The sequence below is a fragment of the Hyla sarda genome, chromosome 2 (genome assembly GCF_029499605.1).
Source record: "Hyla sarda isolate aHylSar1 chromosome 2, aHylSar1.hap1, whole genome shotgun sequence".
Classification (NCBI taxonomy): Eukaryota; Metazoa; Chordata; class Amphibia; order Anura; family Hylidae; genus Hyla; species Hyla sarda.
Genome location: NC_079190.1, coordinates 418643115 through 418662253, shown reverse-complemented (window position 1 = coordinate 418662253; position 19139 = coordinate 418643115). Strand labels below are relative to the sequence as shown.

At 43.4% G+C, this 19139-nt stretch overlaps 1 protein-coding gene across 1 annotated transcript in view; it reads left to right on the top strand.

Moving 5' to 3' along the window:
- The first annotated feature begins 9470 nt into the window (after positions 1 to 9470).
- GPR143 (G protein-coupled receptor 143) overlaps positions 9471 to 19139 on the top strand; it is a 69317-nt gene continuing 59648 nt past the window's right edge. Inside the window, exon 1 of the mRNA XM_056560812.1 lies at positions 9471 to 9741. Within this exon, the coding sequence (XP_056416787.1) occupies positions 9486 to 9741 (256 nt within the window). The 5' untranslated portion in view covers positions 9471 to 9485. The remainder of the gene's footprint in view (positions 9742 to 19139) is intronic.

Genomic DNA, 19139 nt, shown 5'->3' with positions numbered 1-19139 from the left:
GCGGTATGTGCTCCGGTGTTCACCTATACAGGGTGCCTCCAGTTGTTTCCCCACTACAACTCCCAGCATGCCCTGACAGCCAATAGATGTCAGGGCAAGCTGGGAGTTGCAGTGGGGAAACAACTGGAGGCACCCTGTATAGGTGAACTACGGGCGGAAGTGCCGGCCCCAGCAGGCATCAGTGACGTGGTGCCTGCTGGGGAAGTCTGCCTGGTAGTGAGCACACTACCAGGCAGACAAAAAAGCATTTTTAATATGTAAAAAAAAAAAAAAAATTAAAGGCAGGGAGGGTTTAGGGATAGATGGGTAATAGGCAGGGACAGAAAAAAAAAGTGATGGTGGGAGCTACCCTTTAAAGACAAAAATATCCCTTGAAGATTCAGATGACATATTGCTGTCAATGGGATTCCCCTGCACAGTGCACACTACGGAAATTTAGCGACAGAGCTTTCCAATGCCGAAAGAATAAACTTGTTCATTCTTTAGGTATAATACTTTAGCGCAGGATAAATTGCCGTCTATGCGCACCAGCAATGTCCACACTGTTTTAGAAGCCCTGGCCACTAGTGTTGAGCGGCATAGGCCATATTCGAATTCGCGATATTTCGCGAATATATGGACGAATATTCGTCATATATTCGCTAAATTAGCATATTTGTAATATTGACGTTTTATTTTCTTGTATGTGAAAATTTGCATATGCGAAAATTAGCATATACAAAAATTAGCATAAGCGAAAATTTGCATATACAGAAATTTGCATATGTAAATGTTCGCATATGCGAAACTTCGCACGCCAGTCTCACACAGTAGTATTAGAGCCTTCTTTACACCACACAAGCTGGAAGCAGAGAGGGATGATCACTGTGATGTGCACTGTGAAAAAACAAAAAACAAAAAAAAAAAAACAATATTCGTAATTACCAATGTATAGTGCTATATTCGCGAATTCGCTAATAAAAATTTTATTGCGAATATTCGCGAGCAACACTACTGGCCACCCTCAGAACCTCGGCCCAGGATATCTCCAGAGGAAGATTCCTTAGTGTGAAACCAGACTTAGGGGAGATTTGTCATTTTGACATTGCAAAAGACCGCCCCATTTGTCAACAGATAATGTAAATGATGTCTGTAGTCTGCAGAAGGTTCCGGGAGAAGTTGAAATGAAATGGATTTAGCTAAAGTAGGACATCTGGGTGAGAATACTATTACATGTGCTTGGCTGTAAAATTCATTGACATGCTGTTTTTTATCTGATTACGGGCAGAAAACCGCTTTATTTAAAAAAAATAATATTTACCATTATGATTTTTTATCTGGTGTGCATAATGATGGCTTCACAAAATGCAATCTCTAAATGCTTTCATACAGCTTAGACAGCTATTACGGTCTGACTCCATCATACACTGCACCCTCAGCTTGGCCGAACATGCATGTGTTATTAATAGAGAGAGAAATTGGCTACTGACAAACACCTCTAAAGCTAGACTTCTTCCACTTAGGTTTTTTAAGGCAAAAAACACCCCCAAAAAATGCCCATTCTGCTGCACATAATTTTTTCCTTGAAAAAACGCTGCGGCCAGATGTTAGGTGCAAGTCAACAAGAAACTCCAAAATGCCATATCCAGTTGGAGTTTTTCAGTTTGGCATTTAAAAAAAAAATCCTTTTAGGGTTTTCAGCTATTTTGGGCTCAGAGGTGTTGAGACTAGGGCGTTTTTCTCCAATAGAGGTCTATGGGAGTGAAAAATCTCCAAAAAAGAAGCAATGTAGGTTTTTGCTGGCGGTTTTTATTCTTTTTTTTTTTTTTAGCGGGCAGGGAGATAAAAATGTAGCTGGCAATACTATAAATGGATAAAGAGGCCTTGTAATTGTAAAAATAATACCATATTCATTTTGTAACTTTTTATTATTAATGTATTATAATCCAGAGAAGTGGGCAGAACTCTGCAGCGCTCCGTAATCCCTGCTATGAACTCCGGCTGGCCAGTGATGGGAATAGAAATTCACATCACTAATTCATATCTGCTGCTGAGAGTTGTGATTGGCCAGATGCTACCGGTCAATCCCCACTCTGAGCGGCAAATATAAATCAGTGATGTGAATTTCTATTCACATCACTGGCCGGCCGGAGTTCATAGCAGGGGTTACAGAGCGCTGCAGAATGCCGCCTGCTTCTCTGGATTATAACTCCGGATTGCAATGGGTCTCAAGTGTGAGACCCAGTGAGATCGGTCCTTAATGCAGGTACTACAGCTCCCAGTATGGAACTGACTCTGTAAAAGAAACGCCCGCAGAGAAACTGCCAAATGAGCCAAAATGCTATTTCCACACAAAGGTAAAAATGCCCGAAAATTCACCTGAAAAAACACCAAAATGCAGGGGAAATCAGAGTCAGTTTTTTTCCTGGCATTTTTTTACCCTAAAAAAAACATCAGAACAAAACCTTGGTGGAATCCTAGCCTAACAGCAGTTTATCTCCCATGAAAAGAAAGGATCAGGCATGTTGAAATCAGTGTACCTGTCACTTTAAAAAAAGAGGCAAGTACACTTTCAACATGCCAGATCATATGGATGCCCCAATACCCATAAGATAGTTAGCCAGTTAGAATCTGGAACGCGGGTAGTGTTAGAACAAAACCAAAAACTAAAGACAGTACCAGAAAGCAAGCCGGATCGGGATGGTCTCGCAAGGTCCAAGTTAGAATCTGGAGAGAATGCTGGTGATGGCAGGAACTCCAACACAGGCAGCTGTAGCCAGCAGCCGCCCATTTAAACGAAGGAGCCAGAAGCCCGAGCATTATTGGCCTGGCATCTCTACTCACCAATAGGCCGATCAGCCCTAGTTGGCTGGGTAGCCCAGCGATGGCAAGGACCTGCCTAGGCTTTCTACTGTTTTTGTTCCCTGTTTCCCAGGTCATAGATATAGCAGAGTAAAGTGTACCTGTCACTTTAAAGAAAGCGACAGGTACACTTTCAACATGTCTGGTCACATGGATGCCCCAACACCCATAAGATATTTAGCCTGTGCCGCAGAAATCTTTAGATTCAGGAACATTCTAACGTATATGGCCAACTTAACATCTTTGGTTAAATGTGTAGTGTTACCACGGAGGAAGCTCAGAGTTCTCAGCTATTTGGAGTTTCTTGCAACCAGACTCCCTCTAATGGTTATTTAGGAAAAACACATTAGGGAGAATTTATCATTGGTTTTACCCTTTTTTGGTGTTAAAAAGCGGCAAATTTTTGTGCACTGGGTAAAAAAGTTGCAAATTTTTGCGCAATGTGATTTAGTTTCAATAAATTCAGTACAAACTTGATTGTAGTATGGCATGGTTAGTGTATTGTGGTGGTCGGTAATTTATCAACTACGACTTTTTAAAACTGGCGGCATATTTTTTTTATTTTTTTTTAAACAACATCTTAGCTACTTTATTTATAAAGAATGTGCACCTCTTTGGGGGGAGTACATATGACTTATGCCCAGGTAAAAAGAACTTGATTTGCACAAACAATTATAAATTCCCCCACCCCCACCCCCCGCCCCATACTCAAAATTCAAAAGTCGTTCTGCAAAATGTTAAAAACTTTACATTATAGAAGATGTCCAGCAGTAAAAAATGTATCCCCCATTTGCAGGATAGGGGATAAATGTCTGATTGCGGGGGGGCCCGACTGCTGAGACCCCCACGATCTCCCGTACGGGGCCCCAGCTCTGCTTTGCTATAGCAGAGTATGTCAGCTGGTCGAAACGCGCCCCTCCATTCATCTCTACGGAGAGGCGGAGACACGCGTGTCTCCGCCTCTCCCATAGAGATGAATGGAGAGGTGTGTGTTTTCACCAGCTGATGTGCTGAGTGCGACACATCACTTCCTTCAGCAGAACCGTGACCGAACTGGGGCCCCATACAGGTGATAGCAGGGGGTCCCAGTGGTCAGACCCTATGTTATCAGGAATTTATAGAGATGAATGTAGGGGTTTTTGTTTCCACCAGCTGACGTCCTTGGTGCGAAACATCACTTCCTTTAGCAGAATTGCAACTGAATCGGGGCCCCGTACAGGTGATCACAGGGGGTTCCAGTGGTCAGACCCCCGCTATCTGACACATATCCCTATCCTGCAGATGGAGGATACATTTGTTACCTTTGGACATCTTCTTTAATGTAAAGTCACAGAGAGGTCACCCACTGAATACTTTTTGTATACTGCATGCAATTGTATTGGAAAGCACAGGAGACTTTGCTTTCCTATTTAGTAAATATATGTAATATACACAGACAAACGCAAGTCAAGTGCATGACAAAAATACAGGGGGGTGGTATGCTATAGATACACCAGGAGCTTATCTGGCAAATAAACCAAAATTGCTCATAAAATGTGTAAACAGAGGATATAATTGATGTCTGGGGTAGTGTACAATCTGTGTGATAGGAACATATTAATGCCTGAGCCAGAGACACCTATAGAAAATGTGTAGCGAGTCACGTACAGTGTCTTAAATTGGTGCGTGTAGATTAAGAAAGTGGTGCATCATTTTGCAGTGAATGGGGACTTTTTTTTTTCTTCTTAAATTGTTAATATATTAATTACATATGTCACATATGTATAAAAAAATGTAACAGTGGGACATATTCTAAGGTCTAATGAGAATAAAGATTTCCCCTGTAGATCTCTGAGTATCTGTAGAATGGACAAATGCACCTTAAAGGGTACCTCTCATCCCAAAAAAACTTTTGACATATAATAGATTAATGTATGCAGAATAACTTTACAATTGCATGTTATTAAAAAATATGCTTCTTTCTATTTCATTTTCCACTTTGAAGAAATGACCACTAGGGGTCTCCCTACCAGTCATGGCAGCAAGCATTTCAGACTCATGCTGGAGTCCTAAACACTACGAGCTGCCAGTCTGTTTTTTCACAAAGGAGAACACTCAGAGCTGCCAGCCTGCTTTGTTCACAGCCTGTTTGGCTGTGAACAAAGCAGGCTGGCAGCTCTGAGTGTTTAGGACTCCAGCATGAGTCAGAAATGCTTGCTGACAGGACTGATCGGGAAAAATACAATAGAAAGAAGCATATTTTTCATTAACATGCTATTGGAAAGTTATTCAACATGCATTAATCTAAAATATATCAAAAGTTTATTTGATGAGAGGTACCCTTTAAAGGGGTTATCCAGGAAAAAACTTTTTTTTAAATATCAACTGGCTCCAGAAAGTTAAACAGATTTGTAAATTACTTCTATTAAAAAATCTTAATCCTTTCAGTACTTATGAGCTGCTGAAGTTGAGTTGTTCTTTTCTGTCTAAGTGCTCTCTGATGACACGTGTCTCGGGAAACGCCCAGGTTAGAAGCAAATCCCCATAGCAAACCTCTTCTACTCTGTGCAGTTCCCGAGACAAGCAGAGATGTCAGCAGAGAGCACTGTTGCCAGACAGAAAACAACTCAACTTCAGCAGCTGATAATTATTGGAAGGATTAAGATTTTTTTATAGAAGTAATTTACAAATCTGTTTAACTTTCTGGAGCCAGTTGATATATATAAAAGTTTTTTTCCTGAAATACCCCTTTAAAGTGACACATAGCATTGTCCCTAGTAGAAATGAATGCTCCTAGACTCCTCAGGTTACCAGTCCTATCAACCGGTCACAGATGAAAAGTATAAATGCTAAATTGTGTGAACTATTCCCACATGTATGTGTATGTTTATAGTACCCCGTCTTTTATTTTTCTACTGCTTTGAATTATACATTGCCTTGGCTTGTTTCCTGAAATCGAGACAAGATTTACTTCATAGACTGGTAAATCTGACAGCATAATATTTATTCAGTGATTTGACCGAAATCTCACACCAGCATACCGAGCCGTTGTTGCATCAGTTATATAACGCTCAGCCTGGGTTTTTTGGTCAGAATTTGGTCAATATTTAAAGCTAAAGGAAATCTTTCTATTACACTTTTCCTCCTTGTCAGTTCCGTTTACCCGTTCTCAACGTGCTCCAGCCCCCACCTTCCTAGACAGGCACAACTGATGACCCGTTTAGTCAATCACCGGCAGAGGCTGGCCGCCATATGCGTTCTTCCAAGAAGGTGGTGGCCGGAGGGAGTAGACAGGGTCCCGTAAAGAGTAGATAGGGGTTGAAGCAGTCAGTCCCCTCGTGATCAAATTCTCATCCCCTAAGTATCTGATCAGCTTACTTCCCTGGAGTACCGTTTAATTTTTCTTCAAAGTCCTTTCTGTTTCTGCTAACATGTACAAGGTTGATATTATGTGGTTTACACTGTATGCAAATTTTCCAAAAGAGTTATCCAAACAGTGTACCTCCAACTATTCCAAAACTACTAGTCCCAGCATTACAGGACTGCCTAAGAATAACACACATAAATGACACAGGAAGATCTAAGTTATATACTCACCATGTTGTCTTTGTGGTACAGTACAGGCAATCTCCAATAATCATTGTGTGTGTGTGTACAGCATGAAACCAGAGAGGAAAGGGTTACAGAGCAGGACTGCCAGGCTCGCTCCCGAGAACAGTGAGTCAGCAGAGTGAAGGCGAGGGAGAAGTCATCACAGTGCAGACAAGAGAGGGGCACGCCCCCTCATTTTGACAAGATGGAAAAGACATTGAGCAGCTGTAATATGCTATTTTTTGCGAAATATGGGTAATAGAGACATAAAAATGACATGTATATGATCAGGACCAGGTACTGAGTAACATACAACAGGCATTGGATCTTTATTGGGCTAGTGGTTCTCTGGTTTGGTTTTATTTTTATAAATAGAACTAAGGAGCCCTGTGACAAGCAATAATGTTCTGATGTCTGAAGGAGGTTGTGCCTCCGAAATGTTAAACCTGATGTGACTATTCATCATCTCTCTGCTCCTAGTGGCATCTCAAGGTGCTCAGCAAAGAGCATTCTCAATTGGATTTTTCATGCAGGATTAAAAATGGAGTTGTGCTGTGCACACATAAATTCTGAAGAAGTAGTGAAACATGTGCCCCGTGTATGTTTAATCAGACTAAAAGGGTTATTCAACATAAGGTGACTTTAGTACTTACCTGCCAGATAGTAATGGTCATGCTTTGGAAGGATCTGTGCTTGTATTGAGGCTAAATGGCTGTGATGTGAGTCCACCATAACTCTGCTGCTTCTACTTTATTTCCTGTTGAAGTTCCCTGCCTCAAACTATAAGTCCCAGGATCCCTTGTTTGTAAGGGTGAGTTTGCTTTTCCCTCTCCCACACATCAGTCACCCCACCCATTATATCACATCTAGTTTCCCTTTCATGCTGGGCTGTGCTTGAAGCTATAATTCCCTGCAGCCCTGTGGAGAATGATCCCTCCACCACTCATTGATCGCTCCATCCATTGAATCACTGCCATGCTCCCTTTTAACACCTGACTAGTGATGTAATATCTTGGGCTGCACTGCAACCTGGGAAAAGCCAGAAACAACTCTCATTTTGAATACTGTTTGAAATTGACATCGGGGCAAAGATCACATAAGATGTGCAAGACCAGCCATCAAACACAGGTGCAGACACTATAATATAAACTACACTAACTTTACAGCCCCTGTAGCATAGTCAAATAAAAAAATCCTAGAATACCCCTTTCACCCTACCCAAAATAATCCTCTGACAACCTTTTTATTAAGCAGCAGAAATACATTTATACCCTCTTTTGACCAGTGTCTCTCTTGCTTTCCTTTCTCTCTCTCTCTCTCTCTGCTCACAATATGTGTATATATATATATTTATATATATATATATATATATATATATATATATATTGTATCTATAAAATGAAAATAGTCTGACTTTTATTTTGCACCTCCTCTATAACTCATAAATGGACATGAGGAGTTTGCACATACAGTACAGTGACCCCTCGACCTACGATGGCCCCGACATACGATAATTTCTCTCTCAGAGGCCATCGCATGTTGAAGGCAGCATCAACATACGATGCTTTTGTATGTCGGGGCCATCGCATAAATGGCTATCCGGCAGCGCTGACTGCTTCAGCTGCCACCGGATAGCCGTTTACGGTGCCCCGTGTGGTCCACTGACCATCACTTACCTGTCCTCGGGGCTCCGGCGCGTCCTCTCCGGCGCATTGTCGGCGCTCTCCATCGTCGTCATCATGTCACTGCGCATGCCGTCATCCAATATGAGCGGCGTGCATAGCGACGTGATGGCAGCGACGGAGAGCAAGGATGCCGGAGAAGCAGAGGCCTTGCCGGAGCGTCGGGGACACCTCGGGGACGCGGCAACAGCGATGGACGGCGACATCCAGGGCAGCAGTGACGAGCGGTGATGGTCCGGAGCGGCGGGGACCGGTGAGTACAACTTCCTCTAACAGTGGTCTTCAACCTGCGGACCTCCAGATGTTGCAAAACTACAACTCCCAGCATGCCCGGACAGCCGTTGGCTGTCCGGGCATGCTGGGTGTTGTAGTTTTGCAACATCTGGAGGTCCGCAGGTTGTAGACCACTGTCCTATACTTTACATTGCACGGATCCCTCAACATACGATGGTTTCAACAAACAATGGTCCATTTGGAACGGATTACCATCGTATGTTGAGGGATCACTGTAGTTGTGTTTGCACAATATTATGTATAAATAAAAAGAACAAAATAACTTTGTTTGCAAAAACAATGCTTAAAAACTATTCATTCTTGCAGCGATAACGTACATTAGTTCCAGCACTTCTTGGGCATCCACCTTCTACTGCAGGCATCGGAAGCCATGAATGCTTTGTTCCTTCTTTTTCCTGTTCGCTTTCATGCAGTAATTCCTCCTGGTGTTGCGATCCATTAAATGTATATTTTCCAGATTGGAGATACAGAAGCAACATGTGATAGGATACTGCTGACCGCCTGTAAGCCATGAATAAAGCAGGGGAGGTAGTGACTTACAGATGAGTGTAACCATTTCTGTTTTAACATCAGTTTTAGTATTTTTTGGGGTAAGAGGGTGGATAGGATTACCCATTTCATAATCTTACTTTTTGTGCTCAATGTGTCACATATGCAATTGCACTGTTTTACGTTTTTGCATTTAAATGCAGAACAAATCAGGTCATAGAGGCTTAAGATACATGTACGAAATAAAGAGCGGAAAGACTAAATTATCATTACCACAGGAAGTATCATAAAATCCATAATTATAGAGTATGGAAAGTCATGTGCACGAACACTGTTTTCTTTAGGTGACTAGCACAGGAGCCAACATTACACCTTGGTTTGCCATTAGTGTATATAGGACAGTGCACGTATGACTACTAGAGACCATGCTGGCATAGGAGCCAAGCTTTTCATTGAATGAAGCAGAGACATAGCTGTAGGGATTGTAAAGCACATGATCAGAGTAAACTCGTGATGAACAGCACTGAAGAATGAAGCCTAGAAGTCATAGGACATTTCATTAGCATTTCTCTTTTCTTGACTTGTGTGTAGATTTTAAGGAGTCCAGCCATGGCTTCCCCCCGGCTGGAGACTTTCTGTTGTCCCAACAGGGATCCTGCCACTCAGCTAGTGTTAGGTTATCAGCCTACGGTGTTTGGCTCTCTGTGTATCGGTAGTGGGCTGGTTAGTTTTATTCTTACTGTTATACAACTGCTACCAAAGGCAAAGCAAGGCTACAGAAAATCAGGCAGATCCACTTTGCCGAAGCCGTCTTCATCAAGGATCCTTCTTCTAGTTGTTGTCTGTGACCTTCTTGGGTGCTTAGGTAAGAGATTTGGAGATATTGTAAGTTTTTACCAGCACTGATTTATTTAACACTAATACATTTCAATGTGTACAATTATTTAATATATAATGGATACATTCATTTAAAGAAGTGAGGATCTTCAATAAGCTGAGATCTAAAAAGGTTAGTTCTAAATGATTATCTAATGTTGTAGCACCATGAAAACCAGGAGGCGGAACTTTAAGGATACTTTAATTACACTAATTATTTCTAGGCGGATGGAGATAAGTATATACAATACAACCGTCACAAGGCAATGACCAGCAGTAAGGTTTATTATATAAATTATATGTAAGGCTACAATGACTGTTTTCCTCCCAGTTATGACTTTTTCATTCAATGATTTATGGCAGCTGCAAAATGAAGACAACTTTCAGGTTTTTAATTGCAATTATTGAATGCATAGCAAGGAGTAGATTTGAAAAGAAAAGTCTCAGTCTTTCCTTTACATGTGTCCTCCATTTATTATCTTTATTTTATTTTTATAATTTTAATATTTCAATGAAAAATCTGAACGTGTGAACACAGCCTAACTTTAAAATGGATCACAAATGGATTAATGATCAAAAGACAATATAAAACATATCAACAGTTACACCTTTGCCCTTTGGGCTCATGTACACAGCAATGCATGCACAGACAAACAGGTGAAACTCAAAAAACCCTGGAATTAATGAAGCTCGGTGGACCAACACCAGCAGATGACATGGCTCCCCAAATCATAGTTATTTGGGGGGGGGGGGGAGGGCTTTGGGGTTCTCATGAGCTGTAAGTAACAATCATCACAATTATGACAAATTACGGCTTGAACTATCTGGCTTTGCATGTAATGAGTCTCTTTCATATATAAGTTTCACCTTTTAAGTTGCATTACTGAAAGAAATGAAGTTTGAACAATATTCTAATTTTTTGAGTTTCATCCGTATATTGAAATGTATATTGAAATGTGACACAGACATTTTTCATTGCAGTATTTACCCCCATGTTGTGCTCCATGTTAGTGTGAGTGTGTGACAGAGTTTGTAGTCCTCTATGGAGTCTTATTTTTGTTTCCCTCTATGGGACACAATTACTGGGAGAGATTTATCAAAACCTGGGCAGAGGAAAAGTGGAACAGTTGCCCATAGCAACCAATCAGATCACTTTTTTTTATTTTCCAGATGCCTTTTAAAAATAGAAGAAGCAATCTGATTGGTTACTTTAGGCAACTATTCATCTTTTCCACTGCACAGGTTTTAATAAATCTTCCCCACTATGCCCAGTGCAACAGACTTCTGGAGTAAAAAATCACTGTGGCTTCAACAAGGCAGCATGGTAGAAAAGAGAGTGACACAACTGCAGCCAAAACAACTTATCTCCTATCCACAGGATAGGGGATAAGTGCTTGATCTCAGGGGGTCCGACTGCTGGAATCCCCACGTTCTCTCAAACAGGCCCCGGCATTGCCGCTCTGTGAGAGCAGCTAATGTGCGTGGCGTCGACCTCAGTGAGGTCGATGTGTGGTGTCCCAGTACAGGTACATTGTGTTAAGGTATTGTAGTCCCTGTCAGATTGAGACCTCCAGTGTCGTGGGGACTCCCCTGCAGGGACTCAACCATTTCTAATGTGTATTTGCACTGTTATAACTTAGCAATCCGTTATTAGGTGTCTGTAGCTTTAAGTATGTTACCTAGCAACCTCATGCTTAGTCAGGGTATGTGAGAGTGGAGGACTGAGGGCTAAACTAAACTTTTGTGTAAGGTGTTATATTATGTTATCACTTGTATGTAGCTTTATTGTAAATCCTAAAGGGGATACAGACAACTCTATGATCCACAGCTGCCTGGCCAATGGACTGTAGTTTAGCCTTCCCTTATAAGGGGTGGCATTTCCTGTGTGGAGAAGAGTAGGAGAGTAGGAAAGTAGAGGAGTTGAGGGGAGTTGGGTGGAGTTCAGGGTTCAGCGTGAAGAATCAGCAGTTCATTTCAGTTCAGAGTACAGAGTGGAGGTCCGAGCAAGTTCAGAGGAGGTGAAGCTCCGGAGTAGCAGAGAGAATCCGCAGAGGAGTGAGAGCAAAGATGAGAGGGAGATAAGAAAAGCATGAAGTAACCCCAAATAATAGCAAGCCTTTACTTCAGCCTTGATCAGAGAATTCCTAAAGGACAATTCATTATCTTCCGGCGAAAAGCCACAAATCTACCGACACTTCAGTAGGTGACTTTAATCTCAAGCCTAATATAGCGCAGACCTAAAACTCCTAGTCCGGCCGTAAGAGCCAAGCATATATGCAATATCAAGTCCAGGCACTGCAAGCTGTGTGGTCCTCTAGAGACTGTCCGTTAAACCTTTGGGAGACTTTGGTTGAGTGCTGTGGAGATTGTACCACCTATGTTCAAGTTAGTAAAGCCTCCTTTAAACTGCAACCTAGTGTGGAGTCAATTCTTTCCTTGCTAGCCTGTGGGGAGACGGAGTTCCCCGGACCTGTAGTACCCCGGGAAATACCAAGACTACAGTGGTGTCACGTGAAATTAAGGGTTAATACCATCCGACCCTGGGTTCATAACCCCCCCCCCCCCCAAGAACCAAGTAGCTAACCCCAGCGTAGTGGCGGTCGCGGGTTTCACCCACAGATGGTTACCACAGATGGTACGCCCCCATACAGCCCGATGGGAGAGGCGGGGAGGCACGAACGCTGCCTCCCCACCTCTCCCATAGAACTACATGGAGAAGGCGTGGCAGAGCTATGGCCCCGTGCAGAAGATCACGGGGGGGGGAGGGGGTGCACAGAGTTTGGAGTTTGGACAGCCCTTAGACAGTATTAGTAAATCTATCCCACTGTGTTCTGCCTCTCTTATGTGTATTATGTCTCTGCCTAAACAGCAAGTGGCACCAGAGTGCAGTCTAGTGTGCAGATTTCTTGGAAAGAGGATGCAAAGTAGTTTGTCTCCAAAAGAAAAAGGCTTGCTCTTTGGTGCCACTTATTGGAGGTAGCATCCAAGCTATTTAAAGGTAATGTGTCACCTAGATTTCTTTTTTGAGTGATTAAAGATAAATACTTATTATATTTCTAAAAACATGGTCAGGCTGCCTCCTTAAAGGGTATAAGATGTCTGAGTGAGGGGGTCCCCCGCAATCTCCATGCAGTTATTTTCAGAATGCTGGGTTTGGGCGGCCACAGTTGTGATGTCATGCCACGCCTCCTTGTGACATCAAACCACGCCCCCTCCATATATGTCTGTGGGATGGGGTGTGGTGGCCATAACCTAAAAAATCTTAAACCTATACTTACCTCTCACTCGGTCCCTCTAGCCTCTGGTATTGCCGCTCCCAGTCTCCACCGTGCTCCAATTCCTGGTGCTGTGAGTCAATACCTCAGAATATCGCTCAGCCAATCACTGGCTAAGATGGGGCTTATCTCCGGCCAGTTATAGGATGACATATTGTGTGCGAGACATTGTTGCTCGGCCAATCACTGACCACAGTGGTGTTCCTCCAAATGGAGTTGACTAGAAAAGTTAGTAAAGACACAGGGCCAATGCTTATAGGACCACCCACTGGACTCTTAAGCCCAAAAAACAAGGTATATTGAATCTTTTCCCTGCAAAAACGATATTACTTGTTTTTTTTTTTGCTCATTTAGATCTCTTCTCAACTTGGGCTTAGTAGTCCAGTAGGTGGTCCTAATATTTTGACAGTGTAAAATCATTGAGACTGCCTGTTGGACTCCTAGGCCCAGAAAAAGAAACACTTTAAATAAATGAAATGCATAAATGTTTTCATGTAAAACTATATATCACTTTTCTTAGCTCCTCCCAGTCTGTAATATGCTGCCTGCATGTTCAGTGTGAAAGGATCACTTTAAGTTATCCATACTGAATTACTGCAATAACTAGTTTTCTTTATAAAGGGTTTACAGAGTGCTGTAAGAAACAGAAGTCTCCTTTTATTGTATATTTATCACACTCAAGGCATTTTGATCTTTAAACTAATGGTAACTGCCCCCAATACTTAATAGCTGGTTGCATTACTTTGCTTATAGCTTCGTTTGCATTAGTTTGCATTCGTTTATATTAACGAATGTTGTGAAGGGTTAAGGTGGACATATACTTTCACTGCATGAAACATATTGTTATTACAAACTATTCATCTTTTTACATAGGCAATTATTGTTATAAGCTCAGCCCTTAAGTCGGCATGTTATAGACAGACATCACTCATTAAATGACTCATGTCCACATATAAACTTTTTAGAATATTGCTAGTCCTCTGGAGTGCTGACAATGGCTTTTTCTGGTCTTTTTCAATAAATCAAACACTACAATAAAGACAGCCTGTCAATGTTTATTTTTTTTTATTATATTCATCTTAATAAGTTACTTACAATTAAAGGGAACCTGTCACTAATTTCATCCTGCCCAAACCATCAGAGCTAGGGACCACCCTGAGGATTTGAAGCCCCATTCCTGTCCAACGATTCATCTATGACATGTCAGGGGGCACAGCCATTTAGAGTCATATAGTGTCAGTGTTTCATGCTGCCTGTGCTTCCCTTTCATTTCAATCATTTTTCTTTAAAAGGGGTATTCCAGCCTTTTGTAAAAAATAATATGTTATAAAACTAGAAAAAAAAAGCCATACTTACCTAGACTAGGTACCGGCAGCTCCTGTTCAGCTCCATCCAGTCCCCTGATCTCCTGTTTTCTACTTGCTTCCAATCACAGATCCCTGACGAGTCTCAGGGCAAAACAACAGTACACAAACCCTCAGGAAATGAACCCTGAACTAAAGACCCCTCTTAAAATGGAACAGTTATTAAATTCTACTAGGTTAAAAAGTAATTCCCAAATGAACACACATATTTTAAAAGCAGAGTGTACACTCTGGCCCTCATTTACTAAGAGTGTCGGGTTTATCTCTGAGTGTTTCTTCATTTACTCTGTGTATTTTTCTCCCTGATTTACTAATGTAAACACAATGGAGAGACTCCTGTCTATCTGACCGTCACTAAAGACCCGAGCAACCCAACAGACACCTATACCCACGGTGTAAAAAATAGGGACAATATATTAAAAGTAAATGGGGCTCAAAGGTCAAAGATATCTGGTTTAGAATAATTTGTATTTATTAATATAGAATGAAAAATGAATTAAATAGGGAATGCACAGTATCCCCTAATTAATTTAATATACATTACATTAATATACAATTATATTAAATATATATTATAGATTATTATATATTTTACTGTATATTCAATTAATTAGGGGAGTACAAGGGCCCTGTGCATTCCCTATTTAATTCATTTTTCATTCTATATTAATAAATACAAATTATTCTAAACCAGATATTTTTGACCTTTGAGCCCCATTTACTTTTAATATATTGATTTACTAATGTGTCGCATGGGGAAAAAAAATAGTGTCCCACGAGTTGGAAATTGTGTTGCACGGTAAATTGTGTATATATGTCCCCCGCACAGCGCAATCATATGCCCCGCACAGCGCATGGTATATATGTCCCCCGCACAGCGCATGTTATATATGCCCCGCACAGCACATGTTATATATGTCCCCCGCACAGCGCATGTTATATATGCCCCGCACAGCACATGTTATATATGTCCCCCGCACAGCGCATGTTATATATGTGCCCCGCACAGCGCATGTTATATATGTCCCCCGCACAGCGCATGTTATATATGTCCCCCGCACAGCGCATGTTATATATGTCCCGCACAGCGGAATCATATGCCCCGCACAGCACATGTTATATATGCCCTGCACAGCACATGTTATATATGTCCCCCGCACAGCGCATGTTATATATGTCCCCCGCACAGCGCATGTTATATATGTCCCCCGCACAGCGCATGTTATATATGTCCCCCGCACAGCACATGTATACATGTCCCCCGCACAGCGCATGTTATATATGTCCCCCGCACAGCACATGTATATATGTCCCCCGCACAGCACATGTTATACATGTCCCCCGCACAGCGCATGTTATATATGTCCCCCGCACAGCACATGTATATATGTCCCCCGCACAGCACATGTTATATATGCCCCGCACAGCACATGTTATATATGTCCCCCGCACAGCGCATGTTATATATGTCCCCCGCACAGCGCATGTTATATATGTCCCCCGCACAGCACATGTATATATGTCCCCCGCACAGCACATGTTATACATGTCCCCCGCACAGCGCATGTTATATATGTCCCCCGCACAGCACATGTATATATGTCCCCCGCACAGCACATGTTATATATTTCCCCCGCACAGCACATGTTATATATGTCCCCCGCACAGCGCATGTTATATATGTCCCCCGCACAGCGCATGTTATATATGTCCCCCGCACAGCACATGTATATATGTCCCCCGCACAGCGCATGTATATATGTCCCCCGCACAGTGCATGTATATATGTCCCCCGCACAGCGCAATCATATGCCCCGCACAGCGCAATCATCTGCCCCGCACAGCGCATGTTATATATGTCCCCCCGCACAGCCCAATCATATGCCCCGCACAGCGCATGTATATATGTCCCCCGCACAGCGCAATCATATGCCCCGCACCGCGCAATCATAAGCTCCTGGTAGCACTATCATTGACATTGGCATTTTATTAGCAGAGCATCTCTCCGGGAAGCCGCTGCCCGATGCTCTGCTAATGCTCCGCTTGCAAGTGATAGTGCTTCAGAGGCATATGTGTATAGAAGCAAAGTGGGGACCAGACATATAGCGTTATCTGGTCCCCACTTCGCTTCTATACACAGTCCTCCTGAGTACAAACACCACAGCTGCCCCATCGCCTACCACCATCCCCGGTGTTATAAATACCTGTTCCCGGGGTCCAGGGTCCACGATCCCTCTGGCTCCGGTATTGTCACTGTGCGCACTGACGGTGACGTCGCGTTGGGGACAACACTCGTCATTACGCATGGCAGCACACAGCCACAGTGCCGGAGCCAGAGGGATCGCGGACCCCGGGAACAGGTAGTTATAACACCGGGGATGGGGGGAGGCGATGGGGCAGCTGAGGTGTTTGTACTCAGGAGGACTGTGTATAGAAGCGAAGTGGGGACCAGATGACGCTTATATATCTGGTCCCCACTTCACTTCTATACACATATGCCTCAAGCGCTATAACTCACAAACGGAGCATTAGCAGAGCATCGGGCAGCGGCTTCCAGGAGAGATGCTCTGCTACTAAAATTCTTGTCAGTGATAGCGCTACCTGGAGCTTATGATTGCGCGGTGCGGTACATATATAACATGCGCTGTGCGGGGCATATATACAGTGGTCCCTCAACATACGATGGTAATTCGTTCCAAACGACCCATCGTTTGTCGAATCCATCGTATGTTGAGGAATCCGTGCAATGTAAAGTATAGGAAGCTGTACTTACCTGTCCCCGCCGCTCCGGACCAGGTCCTTACCGCTCCCGATGCTGTCCCAGGGGCTCCCGATGCTGTCCTGCTGCTCCGGTGTCTTCTTCGCGATCCTCCGGCTTCTTCTGCATGTTCTGCAGGGTCCGGGCCTCGCTTTCTGGTGACGTTATTACGCTGCTGCGCCGGCGCGGAAAGCAAGGCCCGGACCCTAGAGAAGATGCGCAAGACACCGGAGGATCGTGAAGTGGACCCGGAGCAGCGGGAATAGGTAAGCGAACCTGCCAGGGATGCTTAAACTGCTATCCGGCAGCAGCTTAAGCATTTTGCTCTGTCGGATAGCAGTTAATGCGATGGCCCCGACATATAAAAGCATTGTATGTCGATGCTGACATCGACATGCGATGGCCTCTGAGAGGCCATCGTATGTTGATTTTATCATATGTCGGGGCCATCGTAGGTCGGGGGATTACTGTACATGCGCTGTGCGGGGCATATATACATGCGCTGTGCGGGGCATATATAACATGTGCTGTGCCGGGGACATATATACATGCGCTGTGCGGGGCATATATAACATGCGCTGTGCGGGGGACATATATACATGCTCTGTGCGGGGCATATATAATATGCGCTGTGCGGGGGACATATATACATGCGCTGTGCGGGGCATATATAACATGCGCTGTGCGGGAGACATATATAACATGCGCTCTGCAAGGGGCATATAGAAGCTGTGGGGACATATACAAAAACCCCAGCGATTCTATATATCTTTCCCCACCGCAGCTCTTCTATTTGAGAACCCCGCAGGGATCCCTGAATGGCTCTTCAGTACTGGCCATTCAGGAAACTCCGCGGGGAATTTGAAAATGAAAGTAAAATACATAATACATCGCTGGGGAGCGGACCATGCCGCCCGCTCCCCTGCTTAATAACTTTTGATCGGATCGGGTCTTAGAAGTGAGACCTGATGCGATCAACCCCTTTGCCCCTGTACTACTACTCCTAACATGGAACAGACCCTGTTCCACGATGGGGGTAGGATTTAGTCAGTTTTGAATCAGCTCAGAGCTGTTGGGTTTTGGTGAAGAAAAATTCACAGGTTTTCCTGTGAGTTTTTCATCATACTCCGAGTGTTTTTTCTTTTTTGTCGGGAACACGCCCCTTTTTGTGATAACCACGCCCATTATGACGGGTTTAAAAAACACTCGGAGTGACGATATATTTTGTCGGGTTGTGCGACCAAATTTGTGTCACATGGGCTATGTGACACAAATTTGGTCGCACAACCCGACAAAAAGAGTCGGGTTGACATTAGTAAATGAGGGCTTCTGTTTTTAGCTACTGTACCTAGTGGGCTCACACTTCTCTAGGTATTATTAATTGCCACCATTGATTGCCACCACTCTAATGCCCTTTATCCCCTCTATTTCTTTTGGTTGGGATAATTCTATCTCCAATGTGCTAATAAATGAATGTTGTGTCAATTTTACTATAGTGCTTCCCAGTTAAATGTTAGCCTAGGCATGTGCTCTCTATCACCCAAAGTTCATGAAAAAGTGCAAACGTGTCACACTAAAAAAACGTGCACAAAGGATGCGGTCTATCGCTAAGCCCTTTTCCAACAGGAGAGAGGCCTCCCAACAAATCTACCCTTTACCTCTGGGCCAAAAGGCACCTGCAAGGATCCAGGTTCGATTCCCCTTTTCGCCGAAGCAACTAAGGGGCTGCAAATGCCCCTGGCTTCAACCTAGGCGTTAACCAAGGTATCAGCCCAGGAGTCATATACTGATGGCATCTTGACCGAAGCCAAGATGCCCAGGGGTTGCAGGGAGGGTAGGAACCAAAAGGCCACACACACCTCCCTTAGACAGCCAGGAGGGACACCCAGAAGGGCTACCGCATCTGGATAATCCTGTGTGTGGTGTCCCGGCACCGTATTTCATACTGTGACTTGGTGGGGGGTCCCCAAAGTCAGAGTCCCTAGGACTG